General features: G+C 38.5%; 1 protein-coding gene across 6 annotated transcripts in view; it reads left to right on the plus strand.

Moving 5' to 3' along the window:
- tenm4 (teneurin transmembrane protein 4) overlaps nt 1–25785 on the plus strand; it is a 158938-nt gene that overhangs the window by 48838 nt on the left and 84315 nt on the right. For 4 of the 6 annotated variants that reach the window (XM_067595260.1, XM_067595261.1, XM_067595262.1 and 1 more), the window contains exons 4-5: nt 15684–15905; nt 25500–25749. In XM_067595260.1, the coding sequence (XP_067451361.1) occupies nt 15684–15905; nt 25500–25749 (472 nt within the window). The remainder of the gene's footprint in view (nt 1–15683; nt 15906–25499; nt 25750–25785) is intronic. The other 2 variants (XM_067595264.1, XM_067595265.1) reach the window with 1 other exon arrangement.

Genomic DNA, 25785 nt, shown 5'->3' on the forward strand with positions numbered 1-25785 from the left:
TCAGAGATCCCCCCAAAGTACTGCTGTCACACTGGAAACACTAGTCTTATCTCAGCTGTATGAATTGCCAGCATTTAAAGCAGGTCGCACCAGAACTGCCTTCTCTCTCTGTCATCAAATCTCAATGCTCGCACTGTGTGAATTACCAAATTTTGGCATAGGTGCATTTTTTATCTCAACCATTTCAGATGATTTATTACTAGCTGAGCACTAATAATAGTTTATAGTGGTTTGGATGTGTACCAGTTTTTGCATGTCATTTATTGGCCATGGGAAATTTAGCTGGAGACAGCCTGAAGCGTTTCCATGCTGAGTATAGGAAAGAATGGCATATTTCAAATTTCAAGTTGGAAAACTTCACACAACATAACATGAAATAGAAAACAGATTGAACTCCTGTCAGTCAGCTGCCACATTTAACTCTTACATTAAAAACATACGTTGGTAGTATGGCTCTGTAGAATAAAACTGCTGTGTGGCATAGATAATATTGAAAGGCAAAAGAGTCTTGACCTTGTTTATGCCCTTTAATGGCATTAAAAATCTGAGAGATTACCCTGATTTTTTTAAAAGGATTATTTCAGTATATTTCACCTGTGAAGAGGCTGCAGGTTACAGCTTGTGAGGGTAAATCACTTATTGGATGCTTGGCACTTTCGATCCTGGGTCAGACGTTAATTGTTGTGGTTTTCTAATTGTATTCAGTAGCCATCCTTGTAATAGATTGCATCGTCTTTTTGATGTCAATATTACTCGAAATAACATTAAGATGCAGCATTGAAGAAACCACAGGGGAAGGGCTTCCTAACCTAACACAACCTTGGATTCTGTGATTATACACCATATTTTTAGTTTAAACATGAAAAGTCATAATTGCACAGCTATAAAAAGTGATTTGATTTAGGGTCACACATCACTGCTTGGCCAGTATTTATTCATTAATTCTGTGAACCTTTATTAATGTAGAGTGGTCCAGTGAGAGTTGTTGACTGTTGCATCGGTGCCCTGCATACACGCAGCACTAAAAATAGAAGTACTACATATTGCATTTATGAGTATAAAAAAGATAAGAAAAACAGGTATTAAAACATAAAAAGCCATAGTTAAAATGGTACATAAAAAAATGATAAAAAGGTGAGTGGTTACGCCCAAGTCTCCAAGAATACAGTATCACAAGATTTATATAGTATCACAACTTTATTTAGTATTTGATTGTCAGCCTGCCATCAGTTTTAAGCATTAAGGAGAAATTCACTTAAACAATGATACATTTGATTCTAAAAAAAATGGCAACATAATGTATAACAGAGAACAACACAACTCATCATCCCAGGACACAACTATAGATGGCAATGCAACAAAGCCCTTTATCAGATTCTGCGACTACATCAGGAAAGAGCTATCCATGTTTTTGGAAATTGATGACAATGGCTCTGTGAATCCCTCTACACTCTGGGAAACTAATAAAGCATATTTAAGAGGGCTAATTATTTCATTTTGTAGTGGAAAGAAGAAGAAAATAATATCTGAAAAGAAAAAAAAACCTGGAGGCAGAATTAGTAAATTATGAACAGATGCAGAAACAATATCCAGTGAAAAAAATGACTGTTGTAAAGGCTGCTGTTAATGCATTGATACATAAATTACAAATTACCCCATACTGCAGGAGCAAATATGACAATGTTCTGGTGTATGTGTAGGGTGCAAGTAGCATGTAGACACCTATGTGCATTTAATGTATCACAAGGTTGGTTGGATTTCCTTACAGTCAAGAAGAAAAAAAAAAAACATCTCATGTTATTCATCTATAAAGCTCTACTGCTGCAGCTTCCAAACAACCTCACATCTCTTCTCTCATTTAAATCTAGTAACTACAGTACACAATCCAGTAACTACTTAACCTTAGATATCCCTCAGGTACGCACTAATGTTGGCAGAACTGTTTTCAGGTACTCTGCACCTTTTAAATGGATTGAACTGCAAAATGCCCTCAAACTTGAGTCTTACATTCCCCTTGGAGATTTTAAAGCTTTATTATCTGATGTTTTTTTTTATGATTCTTGTAACTGTTTTCATTAATTCCTTGTTTATTGTATGGTTGTGTTGTTTCTGTCTGCTGATTGTGTTCTTGTCTTATGAATGTTTCTTGTTCTCACGTCTCTCCTGGAAGAGATATCTTAATCTCAATGAGACTTGCTTGATTAAAGAAAGATTAAATAAAATAAAATAAAAATAATGTGGCTTTGTCTGGAAATTCATACATTTTAGGGTGAGATTAAGTATCATCCATAATATGCTGTTCTATCAAGCTTAATCCTCTACAGTGTATCTTAGGCCTACATGCTGCCTCACCTGAATTAAACAGATATTAGACAATCTTTAGTCTTCTGTGGTACTGTGCATTGCCATCAATCTTACAGTGCTGGCTTGACGATGTCAAACCATCTGTTTCAAGTTTGCTTTATAATGTTCTACAACTTCTCCCATTGGAAAGGCTCTCACATGTTCTCCAAGGAAACATGGATGGGTTTTTCTCTGTCTGGAGCCCTGTTATAGATTTTATTGGAGAGGACTATGCTGAAATCATATTAAGAGAGTTTGCGACAAGGGTAAAGTCCACATGTTCATTAACATTTCATTGTTATTATAGTTATAATACACAGGATGACCATCTATGTTTGTGTTGTTTTCTGGTTGTTGTTTTTTTGTGTGTAACCTGTATAAACTGAAAATAAAATAAACTCATTGCAACTCATTGCTGGAGCACAATAAACAAAGGATTTAAAATGGATTAGGTTTAATATAGCTGCTATTGATCAATTAAAAATTGGTCCTGCAGATCAGCTCAGGACATCCAGAGAGAGGTACATTATTTAACACAACATATGCATTATATAGGCAAGTTTAACTGTATTCTGTTCTTAAGAGAGAGTTTAAAAGCCTCATAGACATGTTAGACTAACAACAACATATTTCAGTATATTGGTGCTCCTAGCTACAGTTACCATTATTAAAATTAGCATGTTAAAGAATTTGTTAATGTTCAGTTTTCAGCAATGGGAAAAAATATACTTGAAAACCACATTCTGATTTACCGCTGGTTTGACAGTGTATTAAAGGGGATAATTCTGATGTTCGAGTTGTTGCCCATTTCCAGATGCTAGGACTCCATCTACCCCAGGCAACTTCATTTATATTCATCGCCTCAGTGGAAATTTGGAATTGAAATTGGCTTACCTCATTTTGACCAAAGCTTCTACAATTATGCTCTGGAAAAGGTGTTTACTGTCTGCATAAGTTATCTTTTATTATTACATTTTCACTACTACCACTGTGCTGAATACATATTTGGAATTTATTTCGGGAAAGAGACTTAACTGACACACCTGAATGGTTGCAAAAACGCTGATACCAGATCAGGATTTCTATTTTTGTCAAAGTGATATATTCAAATCCAGTCTTATATTCCCCTTAAGTTCTTGTAACTACTTCTATTATAAACAAATCATACTCTCAGTGGCTTAAGTTTTGCCACGGTATGAATTTATATAAGCACTTAGAAATGCAAGCCTCCCAGCAGCATGTATTTTCAATAGCCTTTTGAACTGTCATGCACTCAGTGGGAGCTGGGAGGCACACACAAATCAATTCTTTAACACTGACAAAGTGTCTGAAATGAAAAAACAGTGGGCTTTTATGTAAGCTATCTGGAGAGCATGATGAGAGGTAGAAATAATGTTTTGACAGAGGTATGCTTCTTTAGCATGAAAGCATGCATATTACTGTGATGTTTATACACAACATAGCGAATCTGCACAAATTAAGCAAAAGGTGGCCTTGTCAGTACTCAGGGAATTCCCACCCGGTCTATGAAATTTTGATTCCAAAAGAAAGTTGTGAATATATGAAGGTTTTCATTTTTTTTTAGGACAATGCTTAAGCTCTTTAGTGTCTTTTACAGAGATTGTAGCTGTTTCTTAAGGGTGTGCTTTAGACTTTTATTAGGCCAAGCCTAGAATGCGCTGAGGAATGACAGGATGGGGATGGTGCCATCTTTGTTCAGCGAGGCCCCAGGCAAGCCACATGTAGCCCTAATGAGTTGCTTACAATTTCAGGCTCCGCTTGCTCTCAAACACCAAAAGTAAACTTTTGTCTTTTTTTTCTCCCCTCACTATTCGGGGACCTTAAGAGGATTGTGGGGTCATTATTTATTCATGTCATTGTGTTTATTCACCAGCTTCTGTGTGTGATGGGACAGGGAATAGAGCAGCTAGTGCAGACGGAGTAAAAGCTGATAATTATCCACTATTAGCTTTGTTTTTTCAGCCATGGTTTTAAGTCGGCTCAGTTGATGATCGCGCTATGATAGAGGCCCAGAAACATCCATTTAAAGCAGATTACCATTCATGTCTTTGAAGTCTGGAAGCCTCTGCAGAGGACTCGGTGTACAAGTGTGAATGCGTTTATAAGACTCTTTATACACCATTTTTTTCTGTTATGGTAGAGAAGATATCCTGTCACGATGTCAGTTACAAACACTCACGTTGACCAGGAGATCCTTAAAAACAGCCATCACATGCCTGCAGGATATTGTTAACAGCGAAAGGTGAGGAGACTGGAACCTTACCCTTTTATCCTTGAACAAAGAAAGCCCCAGGGATGCTTGAATGGGGCTGCATGGAGGGATTTAGCAATGCCAGACCTCGTCAACTAACATTGATTCAAAAGACTAGTGAAGTAAAGTCCTGAACATTTTGGGCTTGGCTCTTAAAGACTAAGAAGTATTGAAAATGGATCAATTAGTGATCGCTCAGTTCTAAAAGAGCAGTTTAAAAAACTTTTTTGTCGTGCATCAGCTAAGCTGTCTTGACATGATTCAGCTGGCCTGTACGCTGTACTACCCATTTATTTTAGTGTCCCGTGAACATTTCTTATGAGTAACACTTAAAAAGTTGCTGCCCTTGGATTTTTTTTTTATGAAGCTGGCAGTGCACCAATGGTAAGGTTTCTCCTCAAATGGAAGAAATTTCCATTCAGTTTGTTTAGGATTTCAATGTCACATTTCCAGTCTGATTCGTTCTCGAGTTTGTCGCAGAAGTCTTAACAGATGGTGTCTTTCAGCTGGATTGCAGGGCATACTCTCTCCTCAACGGGGAGAAATAGAGTGGACTGGATGGATGTGAGCAGCAGAAGGCAGGCAGGGATGTGGGTAGAGGATAACTGGAGAAGGAGTCTTGTCCTATAATCACCCAGAGAAGAAATGCCATGTCTAGTCTCAGCCACTCTGGCCTCCTTTTCATCTTCCTAGGTGATACTTTGAAAAGCCACTGGCATCGGTACTCTGCTGTGTGCTATGGCTTGTGTAAGGCTTTTTTTTTTTTTATCTTAGTTGGATTTTCCAGCCTCCTTCATGAAGACAAATAAGTTAGGGCTGAGAGATTAAAACCTTATAGTGATGTAATTTAGAAGTGTTAAGTATATGTTTGATCTGTCTGGAGCCATTGGCCAATTCCCATGTTTAAGGAAATTGTGACAACTGCTAATATGTAAATCAATTCTTGTATAACTACTTCTAGAGTCCCAAAGTATTCTTTAGGGAACCACAATATGGTTATTAATGCCCAGAATTTTTACTTGTTTTCTGGATTTATTCTAACCATCCATTAATAATTCTGTATTCAACATCTCCTTAAGAGCATAGTAGTTGTAAACAATGGATGCTGGGTTTAAAGTGCTGATAGAAATGTTGTGGGTCAGTCGTAAATGGAATTGTGCCATCTGTGGTAATGCTCTTTTATTACTCACAAATATAATTTCCGTTTTCTCAGTAATGGTCAGGCCTGTCTATAAAAACATTTATGGCTATTTACAATTTGTTTTCAACCTTATCATACATTATGTTCACTCAGTTATTATGATATTGATTCCTAGCATGGAAACGGCACTGTCAGAGAAATTTTTTATCATTTTTCCAATGTTGGTTCATAAAAGCTCATTTCGCACTTCCTTTGTAAGTGTCTTCGTGTCTATTTGTGTTTTTGTTGTGTATGTATTTTTGTGGCAAACTGTGTGCAGTATCCAGCAGGATTGCAGTTTATTAGACAAAATTAATCCTGCAGCAGGCATATGTTAAACCTTAGGTAGATGTGTAAAATCAACTAAAAGCTTGATTTTGTTTGAATAAAAAAGTGGAAAACCAACATTTTGTAAAGATGATAAATATGTTTACAAGGCAGCTTATCACTTGTAGTTGCTCCATTAGATTAAGCTCATGACTTTTTCAAAACCATCCCTTTGAGCAGCAAATTGTCTCAATATTTTCTTTACCGAGATGAGATTACCTATCACGTATTAATTTCATAAGAGGTTAGTTATGGCTCGCAGCTGTGCAATAGAAAACAATTATGTCAATTTGAGAATCCTAATAATGTTAAAGCCAGAATTAAGCCATCTTGTTTGTATTGCCTGTAGAGGTCTGATAAGTGTAACACCTTGATTCCACTGAGCGCAGCTGCGTCATGTTCTGGCCGTGACGCGGTTTTGTTCTGTCCTCCACACAGTGTCACTGGGAGCGTTTCAGAAGTGGAGTGCTGCCTGTACCTTGCAAGTGTATCCAGCTGAACGTGCAGTATCTACACGACACACCCACTTGGTTAGGTTTAGGCATGAGGAGCGGGATGGTTAGTGTTAGGGGTTTGGAGGGGGGGGGGGTTGTGGGGTTGTGTAACATGCTATTAGGGTGACAACATGGGAGGGGAGGTTGTCATGTAGAGTAAGTCTGCAAGACTACAGATAGACCTTTCTTGTACCTTGCCAGGCAGCTGGATTTGCAAGATCATGCGAGAATCATGAGATCACGCATTAATCTGTGGAACAACCATGAATGTATAAAGAGAACAACAAAAAACCCAGAAGTTAACTTTGCCTGTCTGACATTGACTTGCTGTTGATTTGGTGCTTCTACCATGTCTTATAAAATCTTGTGATTTGCCACGTCCAAGATGAACCTCTTGTCATCCATGGTGTCAAATATCCTCTTGAGACCCTCTGACTGGTTGACTTCAGGCCTTGTGCCACCGGCTAGCACATAATGTTGATGTAGTGATGTGATATATGATCAGGAGTCTGCACAAGGTGTTTTATTTTAAAAATTTATTGGATGCTCAATGCCTTTCCTGTGTCTGACTTCCTGCCTGGCTTGATCTGCTCTGTACAGCTTGACAAAAATAGACTAGGCGCATATTTTTAGCGGAGCAGAGCGGAGAGCCGCTTCTGAAACGCACTGCGGTGCGTGTGGTGGAATCACAAGCGTTGACTAGAGTGGCCGCGTCAGAGCCAGAAAGTGACACAGACACACCCGGTGGAATCAAGCCGTTATTATTACCTGAGCACAAACAGCAATAAATCACATATACGTCAGTGTGTTCCCAAACCACTGAAATAAATAAAGACACTTTCATTTTATAAATTCTTTGGCATTATTATGAATTTATCTCATTCTATAGCATCATCTCACCTGCTTAAGCCACATCACTTGTTTCAACTGCTGTTACCTTGTCTGTCATTGACTGTCTAATAAACATATGTGAGTCCAGTGCCATCTGATGAAGTGCAATAAGACACAAGTATTTAGGATACATTTTATTATCTTAACTTTAACGTTTTAGTGCTAACTTTGCTTTATTCTTTCTTTTATTGACCATATGCTCCCTGTCAAGTAGTGTTCAGCAAAGAGTATGAAAAGTCTGCCTCTAGACAGATTTACAGGGATAATAGTGATTACAAATATATTTGGACTGAAGAGTGGAAAATATATTTTCTAATCCCGAGGCAACAATCAGCCTTAGTGTCATACTGTGTGTGTGCAGTAGTTTTAGCAGAATTTTTCATTGATCAACTGTAATATCAGTTTTTGCATAGTGTTGTTATCAACAGACAAATGACTGAATTAATATTATTAACATTAACAGTGATAAAAGTTTTAAATACATTTGGCAGGGCCAAATTCTAACATGCTCCGTTTGATTTAAAAATCATTTCTAGAAAAAAAAGCCAAACAGCTACTAATACTTATTGATTTGCAACAGAGGCCATAATGTTCTAACACAGCCACAAATATTACAGATAGTTACCTCTGTTAAAATGGTGCAGAAAAACCTCTGATGTCTGGAAGATTTCTAATGTCACTGTATATACACTGATATCACCCAACCCAGTCTGTTAGCCAATTTTCGCCCCTCTTTCATCATGTTACATTGCAAAAACACCACTATGGGGCTTTATTTCGTTCAGTCACAAAGACGTTGAATTTCTGCCAGTGACACAAAGGCAGGACTAACACTGCTTTTCCACAGTCTTTGAAGTTCAATCCAAACCAAGAGCAGTGATATAGTAGGCAAGAGGGCACATTTAATCAGTCATGGCAGAGCTCAAATACTGCCAGTCAGTTAGAAAAATCAAAAAGGGCATCAAACCTCCTTTCATGGGTTTAGCAACTCTAAAACCTTTGTAACAGAAGACATTTCCAGGACAACTTGATCCTGACTAGTGAACATTTGTGTTGCACACTGTAAACATGGCCACTAGAGCTAAGCAATGGTGCATCTTTAAGGGGGTAAAGTTGAAATGCTGAAAAGGGAATTGATGATGCTTAGGCAATTTAAAAGCTATTAAATATCCAATTAAGGTACCTTGTCGGTCAAAGTACCTTGTGGGCAAATATAACTCAATTAATAGGACATTATTTGTATTAGGCCTGGCATAATAAGTTTATTTATAAAACCAACTGTTTTCTTTTTTCCTTTGAACAATATACCCTTAATGCTGTATAGCAATGCTTGCACTACAGTATAAATTACTTATTATGACTTAGCGTTCATGTCTAAACTACATGAAAACTCATTGTTCATTTTCACTTACAGACTACACACTGCTCATAATTCATTATGATTACCTACTGTGTAAAAATGTTTTTCCCAAGCAATTACTTAAGGATTGCATGTAGGATTAACATTAACAATAGGGATGCATATATAACGAGGTCCTGTCGTCTCCAACACTCCAGGTGATTTTTACTGCGTCAGACTGTGAAGAATATTGAGATTATAACTGACCAGTTTAATGTGCACAAGAACACAGGTTTCTGTGGTGATTTTGTGACAGTCTGGTGCTGGTATTGCAAGATTTAATCAAGGTCACCAGTGAATCTAGTGTGCATAATTGCACTTTCACAATGCGTGCCACTCAAATTAGACACCACAGATGGAATACGTACCTGCTGCCTTCAGACAGCTCCAAAGAGAGTTAATCAACTAAAAGGGAAGGCCTTCATACATGAAAGCTGCTGTGGCTGACAGATGCTAGAAAGAATCAGACGTTAATCTAAAGCCTTCCTAGCATTGTTCCCATAATCGAAATACTGTAAAACTATTTTTCTTCTGTGCAATTAGATGTCTGCTGGTTGAAGAATGTATAACGAAAGTGAAACTGACAAGCAAAACGTACATAAAAGGAGTCTGTGGTATTTAGTAGAATTCTACAAAGGTGTACCTCTACCAATTAGCGATGAGAATAGCGCAGAATAGGTGTACAGCAAGCATAGTGTGGTCCGAGCAGGCAGGCTGTGGACAGCGCAAAATGTGGTGAATCTTGATGCCAAACTTGCATGGCGCTGCTGGTCTGTCAGATCACTAAAATACTAAGCAGGCACCGGTAAGGTACAAAACACACTGCACTTCAGGAAGTACCACTTTGCATCATGTGTACATATAAAAATAGAGCTCTCCATTTCACTATGACCTCCACATGTAAATATAGTACAATTACAAGAAGGTAGTTTCCTGCGTTTTGGTAATCAGTGTAGGTTGATTAGGATGGGAGCACTGTAATTTCTCTGTTTTTATGGATGAATAAATTAAAGCTTTGAACAGGAGGGATCTGAATAAACGTTCGCTCTCTGGTCCTTTATGGTGGCAGTAGCAGTCAGTACAGAGTCAGACCGCTGAAAACATGACAAGAGCTTTAAACATGCTATCACATCCTGGACTGAATCCCACTCCACCTACATTGGATGACAACATTGGTGCCATGGGCAAATTATGTAACATTTTACTGATCTGCCAAAGACAAACTGACAACCTTTCACACAGCCCTGTACAAATGCACTATGCAATTGTTAATTTAGTAACATGCAGCTTTACTTGATTTTTTTTTTTCTTGTTTGCCTTGATGTCATTGTAGACTAGTAAAATGTGAGTAGCATTAGCATTAAATTAAATATCTGATGTCTTGAGAACAGTAACCTAATATGCAGAGCTCTGTGCTCTGTGGTAAGATGGAGATTTAGCACAATCTGCATCTTACAGCAAGAGTAGCAGTGTGATGATGAATGAATGGATGAACTTTATTTATATACAGTCGCACCTTTCCTGCACAGAATGCAGCTCAAAGTGCTTTACGGTTCAGCAGCAGAAACGAGTTTAAAACCATACGCATACACCGGGAGGAAGGGAGAAAAGAAGAACAGAGTGTTACTATTTATAAAATAGCATTTACACAGTTTGTTTGGAAAGAAAGAGAAAACAGTACAAATGTGACTTGTCCCACTTTTCAAGTTCAAGAGCTGCAAGTTAAGAGATTCTTCTAAAATGTTTAGCTGTGAAGTGAATCTAGATTCTTAAGACATCACCAAATAAAACATTCTTGACGTTTTCCTTTTTAATAAAACATAGTCCATCCAGTTGCAAGTCATTGGTTTTATTTCTTTTACAGTGTGAACCACATATATCATACCAACAGTTAAATGTTAAGTATATAGATTAACCAAAAAGGATCAGAAAACAGCTGATAATAATGTTGGGGCTCCAGAGACGCGTGGCATGAGTCAGCCTTTTGAAACAATGTGGATGACGGCTGGTGACTGGCTCAGGGGGAGAAAAGAAGGACACAAAGTGACCCTCTAGTATAACCAGGCTAGTCAGCAGGGGTCAATACTACAGCACGCAATAGTGGGACTGGAATGACAGCACATAGAAAATGGATCCTTCCTATGATATATTATTCAATAGACCTGTGATAGCTGAGGCAACCCAGAATTTACAACATTGATTTGAATCTTTTTTTTTTTTTTTTTTTTTTGCAAAATGTACATTTTTAAACTCAAAAGGCCTTACCAATGATTACTTGTCGACCCCCCCCCCCTTCACAGTCAGAGGCTCTCTCTAGGCTAATCAATCTCAATTTTCCTAATATGAAGTTTTACATTTATATCAGTCTTATTCAGTGGTTGCACTTGTATGCAAGAACAAACTCCTAAATGCAGAACTCTTCATTATGACCTGGTTCATTTCTTTCACTGACTAGCCATCAATTGTGTATGAATATAAACAGCCAACCTATACACAAAAATGAAATCTGAGACCAAAATGTAACAGAAATTAAAAACTGGCATGCTTTATACAACTAAAGAGAAGCAGTCACCACTGAGACTCTTAGTCATTCGTCTGCATCCTGTATGCTTTGTATCCCGCGTGGCATCAGTTGATGGTACAGGACTGGCGCTGAGATGTTATTTTTTTTCTGTACTGTTCATCTGCAAATACACTGCATTTTTTATAAACGTTGCCCGCAGCTGTAGTCCTTGAGCAAACAGATGATTCCTGTTGTCACTGCGGAGTCACACGTCTGCTTCACCTTGCTCAGTGTTGTGGGTGTGCAGTACATTTAACTAAGGTAGCCACAGATCTTATTTACCATGTAGTGTATTTGAAGAATGACAACTTTTATGTCCTTGAATAAATCTCAATATCTATGTATAGCTTCAGAATTTATAACACAGGCAAAATCAGAATGATTGGCTAGGTTAAGAGAGAGAGAGACAAAGAGAGAGAGAATTAAAAAACAGGACTCTCTGGATGAAAGATGTTGCGTCTTCTTACTCAATTTTCTTTTCACTCGATTACATCTTCCCTCTAAATTATATTCTCTGTTTACCTGATTTAATTTTCACTCCCTCAGCCTTACCCTTAGTTTTTAGCTGGACTGATAATGGACCAGCCCTATAAGCCTAAATGTCCATTACTGACTGACTGACTGACTGATTTGCTGAGTGATGAAGTTATATCATTGGTCGGCCAGCCCAGTGTTGGAGTTTCCTCATCGGCCTTTCAAAATAAATCGGTGCAAACAGTTTCAATTACATCCTCAGGGGGCGTTTACAGCTGAGCCCAGAGCGCAGTCCCAATATAAGATTTTAAAACACACATTTACCAACTGATGCCTTTCATATGGAGGCTCCAACACTGAGAGGAGTACCAACCCGCAGATACAAAGAGATGCGACAGATCCATTTTACCAGCGTGCAAGGTGGCTAGCAGCTAGATAGCATGGCTGACATTGTTAGCATAGCCGTGCCGTGCTGTGTGTAACCCATAGACTGTATAAGAATAAGTTACAGTTGCAGTGTTTCCGGTTTAATAGCACCATGCTGGGCAGGTGACAGGTGTGTTTACAGTGTTTGTGTGCTCTGAAAGAAATCACGGTGTGGATATTAAGTCGCACAGCTGACAGACTGTTAGCCTAGCATGCTAATCCTATGTAATGAGACCATATGGATGAGACCATATGTTTGCAGACATCAGCAGAATGAAACAGATGAATGAGCAGAGGGAGTTAATCGATAATTAGAAAAGTTAAAATTAAAATGAAAATAAGTTCTCTTTCAAATCAAACATACCAAGATATGAGTTGAAAGTATGGTTCGTGCAACTGCATTTATAAGCTTTTTTTGGACTCAAACAGTGCTTAACCATGTCATGTGATATGCTACTTCAGTACTATTAAACAACAAATATTACTGGGACAACTACAGAAAATTGCAGATGAACATGTAATATTCAGGAATCTACATTATAGACACTACCATTGACTATCCCTGTAACAAATTGATTGACCACAATTACACACATTGACCATACACAGTCCAGCCATATACTAGGTTTTGACCTCGTCTTGTTGAGTGGGACATAGAACAGCTACTGGCTCATTTCTTGTAAGTTGTTGGGTTGTAAATGAAAATATTGATGCATGGCTGTCCGCCCACATCTGCATGTTTCTGTTGCTGTTCAGCTTCTGTCTTTCATACCAGTACTACATACTGTTATCATTTTCCCCTTGAAAATAAATGTCATTCTTTGAACTAGGGCTTTGATACAAGGTTTACATCTTTTGAATCATTGTTGGCTGAACTAGTTTTGTTATTTTTTACAAGCTACAGGGTGAAATTAAACTATTACACTTTTCGGAAGTATTTTTGAAATTAATCTAATGAAAATTAATCAAAAGTAATAATGTGCAGAATGTGAGTTCCATAGTCTCTGACTCTTTACTCATAGAATTAAAATAGAGTCACTGTTGGATTCAATTGATACAGTTTACTTTGGATAAGAGCAGTTATATTTGAAAATTTAATGAGACTTGTATTCAGCATTTTCTCTTGGGAGAAAGTGTTGCACTAAATGCTACAATATCATTAGCTATCACCAATTTGCTTGTCCATTCTCTTAATTAGGTTGCTAATGAGTTGATTAAGACCTTTAATGCAGTGGGTGGTTGTCTGTGTTTGCAGTCAGGCCAAGCCAGGCAGTCATTTGTGCTTCCTGAAGCTGTCAAGAACTAAAGCAGTAGCACATGGTCTAGGGGCTCCTAAGTAAAGGTCCCCTTTTGCTGCTGTAATATAGTGAGTGAAGGCAAAGGCAATCAGCTCTGGCAGCCAGAGAAACTTCTCCGGCCATCTCAAGCTGTGGCTTCTCGCCCGTGGAGGTCCTTTCTATGACTTTAGGTGCTTGTGGCTTGGGCATGAACTGGACAAGTCAGCATTAATTAAAAACAATGAGACGGTAAAACCATTGTGCGCAAGACTAAATGGCTGCTGAGCATGAAAACCTTGACCTCATTTAGGTTATGACACTGACCATTTTTAGTGGACTTGAATCTTTTCTTGTCTAATTGATGACTTCTCTTTGTGAGGAAATTGCTGTATTATTCAGTCCAAGACCTGGTGCATCTAGATTTTTTTTCTTTCATGTCAAGAACTTCATTTTTTTGCCTCTGGTCTTTTATAGCTGCAGATACTAGCTCAATGAGTAGTTCAGCAGCAGAGCGTTGTTGTTTTGACACACGCTAAATGTAGTGTCTTGGATGTATCCGAGGGATTCTGGGAATGACTGTAATGATGCTCTTTTCAACAGCTTTTCCTCTCCCGGTTGTACACTGCAGTATATTCAAGCACAAAAGTGTCACGGTCATTAACCCACAGCATGGCCACCGTGCCTCTGCACCCATTACTGCACCGGCATTAGAGGGTTCAGAGAGAAATGAAGTGTGTGGTGTGAAGTATATATAAAGCACAAACTGTGACTCTCTAGGGCAGTGGACATTTGTGTTTGTGTAGGTCTGTGGCTGATATGTTAATATCACTAATTGTTTCCTAATTAGATGCGAGTCAGTGAGTCGTATTTTAATACTCTTCAGGGATCATTACAGAGCGAGAGGAAATTTATCTCTCCTGATGGATGACAGTCCAGTCAGCAGGAAGTTCAACATCAAGACCAAAGGACTGATGGGAGGAATGGGGGTGCACCAAAATGATGGCTTTGTTTGCTGCAGTCATGTTATTTAAGTACTCCATTTTCAGCATGGCGCAGAGCTGCATCAAAAGTTAATCACACATTAATAGGAGCTCTGTGGAGATTTAACATTCCATGACAGCATGAGGATTGGAGCCAATAAGCCTTGAAAGAAAAAATGGTATGATTGTATTATATTCATGTGTAAGAATTAGGGTTGCATATTGGTATATAATAAGTGTCTATAAATAATCATGGCTATAAATTATTCATATTCTGCTGTTAAGGTGAGTGGTCGGTCTGATCCGTGTTATATTTTATACTACTGGCAAGTGAAAAAGCTGAGATGGACACAGAGTACAGAAGAAATCGGAAGGATTGGTTCAGGTTGGATTCATTTCTTGGCTGGCAGGGGTTATATGTGTTTCCGCAGGAGGGGGTATTAACAACCCTGCTATATCTGGGAACATATTATTCATATGCCTGCTGCACAGTACACAAATTTGAATCTGTAGTTTGAAGACCGCAGTGGTTTTATTTTGAAAAAGAAAAAAAAATCAAAACTAAGATTGATTTTTTTTGTTGCGTTTTATGATGTTCCTGACTTTACATGTTCTTGTATAGAGGCGATGCTTTGATTTATACATACAACTGATAATCTCTGTTTTACTGTTTTTGATTTGAGCATTATACTTGTAACCTGGGACTGTTCTCTTTTTTTTTGCATTTAACATCTCAAAAAAGTGTTGGGTTTTTCTTTTTGTTTGTTTTTATTTCTCTACATCAGTGCCAGGCATTTGCCTTTTCTACCCTATCGCAAAGTCATTTCAGTTGTTTGTATTGTTCTTCCCAGCTGGGGTGAGGTGGCGGAGACAAAGGCAGATGTGTCCCTGTTTGTTTTTGAAGTGTTAGAGCAAAGTCTTGCATGTGTGTGTGTGTGTGTGATTGTGTGTGTGTGTGTGTGTGTGTGTGTGTGTGTTTCTGCTCCTATGTGATGTTGCCTGCGTTTGGGTGTGTTTCATTTCCCCCCCATGTGTTGTCTCTGTTTGTGGTCCACAGGTCCTCCGCTGCATTGTTCATCCGCCTCCTCCTCCCCTGTTGAGCAGCTCCCATACCCTCCCCCTTCCATTGCAGCCAATCAGAGCCAGGGAGGGTTGCTAGGTAACTGTGCGGCTCAGCCAGCCCAGGACTCTGACTCTGAGGATGAGTTTGGCCCCAATTCATTCTTAGTTAAAACTGGCTCAGGGAACCTGTATGCTTCTGCCACTGCTACTGCTGATGGTGAGTTGGTTTTCAAACTACTGTTGCTTTCTGGAGGTTAGCCTTCCCCTGCTCCTGGACATGTTGTGTTATAGGTCATGCAGATGGCTATGGGCAAGAATATGTGCCTTTTTCTCTGAGCACCATGAGAGAGAGTAGAAAGTTTGAGTCGATACGTAGCCTCAGGAAATGCACAGAACTCTCTGAAGCAAGATCTGCAAAGTTCAGAGCCTCACTCAAAGAGATGGAGGATTTTGGTTCACCAAGAGATATTTGTCACAGATATTTCTATTCATTTTCAATGCGTGCTGGTGGGAGTAACCATCTACAATCCCTCTATAGAATTTTTCAAAAACAGCAGCCTCCGCACCTTACACAGGAAATAAGGAAGAAACAAAGACAGTTGCGTCGTAACAGGTGCAGTGTATTCCCTGCTGTATCATCATATATCACTGCGAGGACTGACTCCTTTGAAGTTCTATTAAAGCATTGTTAACCCCATGGAAGACATACTTTATAACAGCTTAAACTCAATAGTGCTATTCTTGAGTGAGATTAGGTTTGATTTTTTCCAACGTGATATCTCATTAATAAATGTCAGCTCTTCATTCCTCTGTCTTGTGCTGTTGAATTAACACTCATTCAGACTGACAGAATGACATTCTTGCTCAAACCGCAAACATGGTGTTGACAGTTGACAAAAATTTTGTGTAAAATATGTACAGCAGTATTTCTAAATAGCAGTCAAAGTGTGTCGCACATTGTGTCAGTGGTTAATTTACTCAATTAATTATCGTGAATATTTATTTGACGTGTCACTGTGGGCACTAATGAATTGTGTGAGGCAGACAAAATAGTTTGGCTAGTTTCTGAGGCTTCATTGTGTTGTTGAGTTAACATGATATTTGCTTGTTGCTATATAATCAATTGCTTTGGATTCATAGACTCTAGTGAATTCATTACTGGCTTGGAAAGGCTTGATGCTCACTAAATCAATGTACTTTGTTAATAACACCACAAACAATCACTGCATGGCATGTAAAACTGCATGTACACAAAGTCATTTCTAGAGCTGCAACTAATGATTATTTTCATGATTGATTATTTTCTCAATCAGTCGATTAGTTGTTTGGTCCAGAAAATGTCAGAAAATGGTGAAAAATGTCGATCACTGTTTCCCAAAGCCCAAGGTGATCTCTTCAAATGTCTTGTTCTGTCCATGACCCGAAGATATTGCAGTTTACTGTCATAGAGGACTAAAGAAACCAGATAATATTCACATATAAGAAGCTGGTATTAGAGAATTTGGACATTTTCCTCTTAAAAAATGACTCAATATTTCCTCAAGGTAACATAAGGAATAAAAGACTTATTATTTTGGGCACAAAATATCACACTTTGAAGCAAGTTATGTGTTCTTTTTTCTGACCCGTCTAAATGAAAAAATAAAATGTTGTCAGTCAAACTCAACGGTTTATGCCACATACCCCCCCATAAGTCATGAATTTGCATGCCGAATAAGGTATTTTTTGATATTTGAATGTGCCTTTCAACTACAGCAGCTACTTGCTTCTCCCACTGGCACAGCAAACACAAAACAAAATAAAATGGTCTAAATAATTGATCAGGCTTACAAGTTAACTACCCAAAGGGTTGAATTACATCAAACTCCAAAGTGCCCCAGCTGCCTGCTCAGAAAGCCTAGAGAATGAGTTATTAATCCCGTCGCAAATCTCCTCCCTAATTCCACAGTAGCAACATGCTGGTCACCCGGCAGTGACATGACTGTGCTTAAGGGGACAGGGGTGGGGGGATGGCCTTTACCGCGGCTGATTTGTCTCATAACAATGACACTGATTTGCATAGGTACAGTGTTTAGGTTGGCCTCGAGCTGTCAGTAAGGGATGGGAGAGGACTAGGGAGGAATATCTCTCGCTGTAGTAGCTACTTAAGTCATCCTCAGGCTTTGTAAGATTCCTTTAGGTTGCAAAGTACATCATGTTTCCGTGTGGCTCTTACCAGCGGGTGCAAACCTCTTCTCTCTTCCTGTTATCTCGATAACATAAAATCAGTACCCTTGATATTGATGCTCTTATCCCCTCTGAGGATCGTTCACCATGCTGTAGTTACATATGAATAGGTAGTAAATTATGCAAAACATGCTTTTCTTTGAGATTTCCTCCTTGATGCTCTTCATCATTTAATTACAGAAAATCTTTGACAGTAAGGAACCAATTACAATCAGAAAAAGAACACAAAAAAAACCCTCAGTGTTTGTTCACTTAAACCAACTATTGAACCGTGTAAGCTTACTCCATGCCTTCATCATTTTCTACATCATATCCATCCATACTCTGTAAGCTTGTAGAGTTTTTTTCTCTATATCCTGCATTTTTGGTGAAAATTTGTTTTACTCTTTCACTCCGGTGAGCAACACAGTGTACTCCCACTGGCTATTTTCTTTTATTTTTAGTGTTTGCCTCGCTCTGTTTTTTTGTATAGATTTTCACCGAAGAGAGAGTGATATCTGATGACTCTCTATATGAAATATTTCTAGCCCCAAAGCATGTATGGCAGATATTATGTAGCTAAATAACTCTATCAATCCAGGCTGTTTTCACCATTTCAGGAAATAAAATTACTTCATTTTGTTCAATGAATAGTGACATTTTCCCTTCAGCTACATGAACTTCATCTTCCTCAAGGTGAGAAACTAGAGTGAGTCAAATAGGTTGTGTTGTAGATTTGGTATACAGAACAGGATTATGGACACACAACTGCATTGCCAATGTGATTAAAACAAAGATCACAAATCCTCTGTTTTCTGTTTTATGAGGTTGAAATTCTGGTTGAATAATAAAAAAAAAAGCCTTCATGTTGTCAGTTGTAATATAATCTGGTATTAAGTATGCATCTCAGGTTTTCAGTGGGAATTACATGTGCAAAAAAGGTAATTTAAAAGCCACCATGGTAAAATTGACTTCAATATCAAATCAGATCTCTTTGACACACAGGTCAGTTATTGAGGAAATATTCAAATTCAGAGTTGACACGGTGTAGGAAATATTTACTTTTTTATTGTCTGTAAACAACCACAGAAAACTATGTATGCCTAAAATAATTGAGTCACAGTGTATAGTTGCACTGGAAAACAGGTGGCTTTTTATCACTTCAGATTACATTTGCTCAAGGTCATCTTTGAGCCCACATACAGGACTTAAAATGTTCTGCTGGATTTCGAACAAGTAAATGCTCGCAGCAGCATATCGTTATTCACATTAGTAGCCTCCAAGGCTGTGGTGTTTATTTTATTTTTTTTCCGGATCCTGTTTTCATTCGAAAGAACACTGAGCCAGGGCTTCTGTAAGGCTGACGAGGCCGCTCGCTGAAGCCTGCAGTCCTTTTGTGAAGCATGTGTTTCACTGTGGCCCTTGGCTTTCTCTGAGGGGCTTCTTCCTGGGGAGACTGCCAGTGGGAGCCTGATGCCACGCTGAGCCGCAAGATCTTAGACACTGCAACCTCCCAGTATTAGCATCTCTTAATGCAAAACAGCATGGGGTCAGCCAGTGTTGGCTTTCATTGCAGCTGGGCTCCCTGGTGAAAGGGGCAGCACACCACCACCTCACAGCTGACCAAGCAGGAATGCTGAGCTGTGTAGAAGGCTCGGGGACGTGGCTGTGTTAGAATTCAAATAAGTCTTCATTTGAACCGCTTAATCATCCCCCTGTGTCTGCAAGGACGAGGGAAATGTGGTTAAAGAGTTCACCCCAGAAAGTAATTTAGCCACAGACACCAGGAGGAATGAAACTATCTGAGGCTAAGTAATAATTTAATGAGCAGCACATGGCGCTCGCTTGCCATGTCCCTGTTTTTCTGAATATGTGAGATTACAGTTTTGAGTTAAAATATCAAAAGGAATCTGTTTCTCTTGACGTTGACGTTGAGTTATCAATGAACTGGAGCCAACAGACAATTTGTCCAGTTCCATTGAGCTTGCTGTTTGTCAGTGCACAGAGACCGTGGAAAATGCATTTTGCATACCTACATATCTTCTTTTCATTGACATAAATTGAGATGCATTACTTTCATTCCATGATGATTGCGGACCATCTGTGCCCTCTAACAAAATCTTCAGCCTCTTGATGGATATGCAGCAGACTGACATACAGAACAGAGCATACATAACCACTTGTCTTGTTCTTGCTAAGGCAGCTCAAGGAATGACAGAAAATCCATTTGATCTCAGAAAAGGGAGGGAAAAGCATATGCTAGGACTGGTCATAATGGATTAGGTTGCTGGTGTGTGGTAAACCTCAGCTGGGGAAAAAAAAAAATATATATATATATATTTATTGCTTTGTTTTAATGGTGATTGCATTTATCTTTTCATTTTATATTATTTTCAGTTTACTTATGCAAGGGCTAGTATTACTATTTTACTCCAGACATGCATATAATACAGCTCTATTCTCCTTTCACACCTCATTTGGTGTCCTCTGTGAACCTAGTGGCAGGATTTTACATGTGTACTTATACAATAGCATGTTCTACAGTTAGTTAAGAAGGTGTGCTTACATTTGGTTTCCAGAAGGTCTTTTCCCCCTCATTTCCAGAGAGAGAGCCAGTGGAGAGCTGAGCATTATACCCACCTGTTTGTGGTACCTGTTACCTCTCAAATGAGTCCAGGAAAGACAGCTAGTATTCCCACATGGCTCTTCCCTTCAGACTTTTCTAATGGTGTAGGAAACAGCAGGGCCAACAGAGAGAGAACCAGCTCCAGGGAACCAGTAGAGAGTGCAGCTTCACTGCTTTCATGACAAATTCTATTTGTATTTTTATAGACAAATGCTACTCAACTGGAAATTTTGCTCCTATGATTAGCCATAGGGGCTGTAGCAGTAAGCAAGATTTAATGATACATCTAGGCGCCGGGTAGCTTTTGATTAATTCTGTATCGAATGGTTCACACCTCAGTGCGTTGATCGGGTGTCCGGGACATGTCATATCACTTTATTTCACCAGGTGTGACCATCAGTGCTCTGGATTTTATCCACTGTCCTTGTTCAGAAATAGACCTTTTCCCTGGACACTGCAGTTAGCCAGTGTTCTTCTATATGTAACCAAAAAATGATGCCACCAAAATGTTGTAGATGTCAACCAATTTAGGTATTATAAAGGGTTTAATTGCTACATTTAAATACATTTGCATATTTATATAAAACATTTATTTAAATTATTCATAGTTTTAATTTGAAGAATCATTCAAAGAGTGCAAATTTACATTTACTGCTGTTTATGTACATGTATCAAATAACTTAGTTTACCATTTGTAGAGTACATGGCACTGTATACAGCTTATTTGACCTAGCTTGCATGCTCCTAATAACTGAAGTCCTCTGTACTTATGATAGCTATCTGATGGTTAATTATCCAGTAAAACATAGTCTTATCCCTTACATATAGAATTATTCCCACAGTACAGTTTATTTAGTCAGGTAGGACACACACGAGCAGATTAGGAGGATGAGACCTGCCGGAGTATCTCAGCAGCATCCTGACTGATAAGTCAACGTCAGTGTGCTATTTTACTGTTTTGATGCACTTACATCATGGAGGCTATTAGGCTTATTAGAGTCCTTCAAACCTGTACCAATAAGGAAAACATGGCAAGACATGATATTTTATTATTATTATTTATTTCATGGTATTTATTGATTTTTATCATCTGTGGATATTACTCAAAACAGTATCCCCAAGAATCCACACTGCAGTTAAATGCATATAATAAATGCATATAATAAATTCAGCAAGAGCCTTTTAGAAATAGAAAGCGCTTATAGGCAATTTGTTATTTTAATAATAAAACATGTTTTGAAATTTTTATTCCATACTTTATCTGGATCTGAATTTGCATCAAAGCACGTACACATGAGTTCAGTAGTTTGAGTAAATAGTAAACACACTCCACTTAAAAATCTTGGATTCCAAATCCTTAACAAAAAAATAGCAACTTGTTCTTTGATCCATGGCCTAATTTTGCACTAATTGAAATATTTCAACAGCTGTTTGAGATATCCTTGGGGGAGATAATAAATACATACACAATATGTATGTAAAAAAGCCCTAGAAACTCTGAAAATGCACAACTACTTTAAACTTTATAACATAGCTATCTGACACCACACATGCAGGGCATTTGTCTCTTAGCAATTATAACATCTTACCATTAGGCAGACATTCCTGTTATCTCTCAGAGTGGGGGGTGAGGTCCTAGCTAATGAAGTGGATTTGCCTTAATTACTTGTCTAGAATAGCGTCAGGAGGCCTTAACCAGTGCATACATCTGTTAGAAAGAAAAATGAAAAATCCACATTCCCAGACTGAATAGATATCTGTAGGCTTCTATTTTGAATGCCATGTGAAAGTTTGGCTATTGTAGCAAAGTCCCCTTTCTCTGTCTCTCTGATAACAAATGACTCTCCTTTTCTTGGCAATTTCGTTGTGCAAAGCAGGTCAATAGAAAACCATTTATTTTTTTCTGTCCTTTGGATAGTAGTGAATAATTGTTGCTGAATCACCACATCTGTGGGGGTCGGATTGCCCTGTGCTTTGTCTCATAAACTGTCTTGTTTCTCGTCTTTCTGTTTATCTCCACAAATATAACAGTGACTACTTACCTGGCTGTTGAAAGGTTATTGGTTGGACAAGGGCAAGCATGCATAAAGTCAGGTAGTGAATTTAAATCATGATGCATTGCTTATCTAGTGCTTTGTCTGTAGAACATGTTCTACTGTGTATTAAAATGGTAATGGACTATGTGAATAAACAGGAAAGTAGAGTTTAACAACACTTTTGAGCAGACTGGATGGTATTACACATTCGACATTCTTTAAAATACTTTATAATACCCCGTGTGCATTTACAAATTGTAAAGCATCAGTAGCCTGGTATCTAATGCCTCATAAAAGTAAAAATCTTAACTTACAACAAAGCACTTAAGTACTAAAACTTGATTTACTCCAGGTGCACTGGGAAATTTGATTTAAATGTGGATTGTATTGTTATCTAATATTATTGATGAGGTAGCTATTATTTTACACATTTTTAAAAGCTGCATATTGAGTCAACCTGTATACCAGTTTACTTATAATGACCACAGTGGGGTCGTTTCCCACTAGAGAGTTCCCCACTAAGAATTGATTTTTTTATGTATTCAGTAAGTCCTAACACTTTTTTCAATCATCTAATTCATACATTTTAATAATACATTGTTTAAAATTCATACAAAATTGGTGATAATATATCTGGCTAGCACAGAATTCGGTTAAAGGTTTGTAACATCAGTTTCCTAAAATACTTACACATTAATTCTTCAATACACAGTGTGTATTGACTTGAAAAAGTGGTTAGATCTTTTTATGCTGGGAGTGGGCAAAATAACATGACCAACCTAGTATATTGCTAATAATAATAATAATGATAATAATGATAATAATAATAATATATTGTGCCCCCATACAGTCAACCTGCAGAAAATAATACTTCTGTGAAGTTCACAGCATATTATGAATTTTCAGTGTAAACTTGGCCGGTGAGTCATTTATTTACCCCTGTTGTGATTCTTGAGACTGTAGCATGACTCTTAAAATACAGTCTAAGTACGGTCCTCAGAAAAAGTTACCAAGTGTTAGGAAAATGAATTGCTTGTTGCCCCACATTTGCTTGATCGTCATAGAAAGTAAAGTATTTGTTTACCGAGCAGTAAATGCGTTCCAGAGCGGTGATGCATTTGTCCTTGTGATATATTTCTCTGTGCATGTCTTTGCTGTCCCTGTATCGAATTAGCATAACCTTATTAATGGCTTTTGGGATCAGGTACATTACTGAGCAGGAGGGAGGTCATCAAAAACTGTGTGGTTTTACCGCACAGCAGTCTATTGTTCATCAGGACTGTGCTGTGCCTCTCTCTCAGTGTCTGAGCTAATTACGAGGGCAGCATTGTGCAAAAGTGTGCTCAGTATGGAACCATCTGTCAGTGCGACAGATGCATGATATAGCACTCCCTCCAAAATGAAAAAGAAATAAAATAATTTCTGTCAGTGGTTCATCCTATGAAATATGTGGACTATGTGGCATCAAACCAGGTTCAAAATTGAGTCTGAAGGTGAAGATTAGCGCTTGCTCCCTTTTTTTTTGGTTGATGACTAAGGAAATGTACACAGAATATAAATAGCAATGAGCTGAAACGCTCTATCTGTTATGTGTAAAATTGCAAGCTTAAACACTGCAGACTTGATTTTTGTTTTGTTTTTCCTTGCTGAGCTATTCATTAGCACTTTATCTGTGACCACAATGGGCTCTTTTTCCACTTTTGTGAAACGCTTCAAGCGCTTAAGCTCACCGCTACCTTTTGTTTTCAACACAGCCACTTTTGCACCTCAACAGTTTCTGCATCAATCTGCCTTGATTGACACATGTTGATAAGGCAGCTTCATGTTTCTGACCCGTAAAAAATCTGAAATGACTCTAAGCTTCTTTGACTGGCACGAGTAGGTATCACTTTAATGAAGGAGCTGATTATACAAAATAAGCCTTTTGTGTGTTTATATTCCACTCTCTCTGCTGTAAATTGGCAATTTAGTGTCGTGGATATCTGTGAAATAAAGGAGGCTGGCTGCTATAAAGAAAAGCCACTCTTTCACTTTGTGTAGCGGCACAAGTTCATTGATTGATGAATGGCTTAGCAGATGTGGAAATAAATGGATACAGAGTGCACAAGGACATTGGTCTTCTATCTTGTGAAGTTCAGTGAGTATCAAATAGTGCATATTGGACCAGGCGGTACAATGTGTTCTTCTAGACTTCATATCTAAAGTTTCAATTCCAGTGATGTAAAGTGACAACAGAGCTTGTCAATAACATGAAAAAAAGAAACAAAGAGCAAATTTTTACTACTAAAGCTCTGGAGACCACTAATCACTAATCCATGAGGTTGATCACTTCAGATCTGACAATGACATGCAGCTGATGATGGCAGATTGTTAGCAAAGGAGATGGCTAATGTTGTTATTTGGTTGTTTCTGATCCAAATCTATTAAATTTGCTTTAGTTGAGCTGTGGCAGTGGCAAAAGACTTTGCACAAGACAGAGTGAAACAAAGGAAAAAACTACACATGCTCAAACAACCTTCCCTGGTTAAATAAATGTAAAAAAAAAAAAAAAAAAAGCCTAAAGAATTGGTCAGTTTCAAGAACAGGCCAGCTGGTAGCTCTGTGTACACAGGAGCCAGTGTCTGGTCTGAGTAAAATGTCACAGATCTCTGTGGGATGCAGAGAGCACACTCTGATAGAGACCAGTTGGGAGAAATAATGAGCAGAAGATGGACTTTTTTAGGAGTGGTGTATGGACGTGCTGTTCAGTGAAAAGAGACTTCAGGTTAGGTTTTACTTTATGTGCTGCTGGAGAAACCATAGCTAATCTCTCATCAGAATGGTGAGGTAAAATAACGCCATAAAGAGTTCATCACATGATAGCACACAGAGTAGAGTAGAACTGTCATTCTTTTAAAAGTTCTGTTACGTAGTGTTTTATTTCTTTTCTCTTTTTTCCTTTCAGACGGAGCCTTTCAAAACCACTCTCGGCTGCGGACGCCCCCACTACCGCTTTCCCACTCCCACTCGCCCAATCATCAGCACCATGCGGCCTCCATTAACTCCTTAAACAGGGGCAACTACACGCCGCGGAGCAACCCAAGTCCCGCGCCCACAGACAGCTCTGTTCCTCCTGAGGGTCCGGCCAGTGGTCAGGACTCCGGCAGTGCACAGGACAACTGGCTACTCAACAGCAACATCCCCCTGGAAACAAGGTACTGTGTAACTTGTCTCCCTGACAGTTTATTGAG

This window comes from Thunnus thynnus, chromosome 7 (genome assembly GCF_963924715.1).
Source record: "Thunnus thynnus chromosome 7, fThuThy2.1, whole genome shotgun sequence".
Lineage (NCBI taxonomy): Eukaryota > Metazoa > Chordata > Actinopteri > Scombriformes > Scombridae > Thunnus > Thunnus thynnus.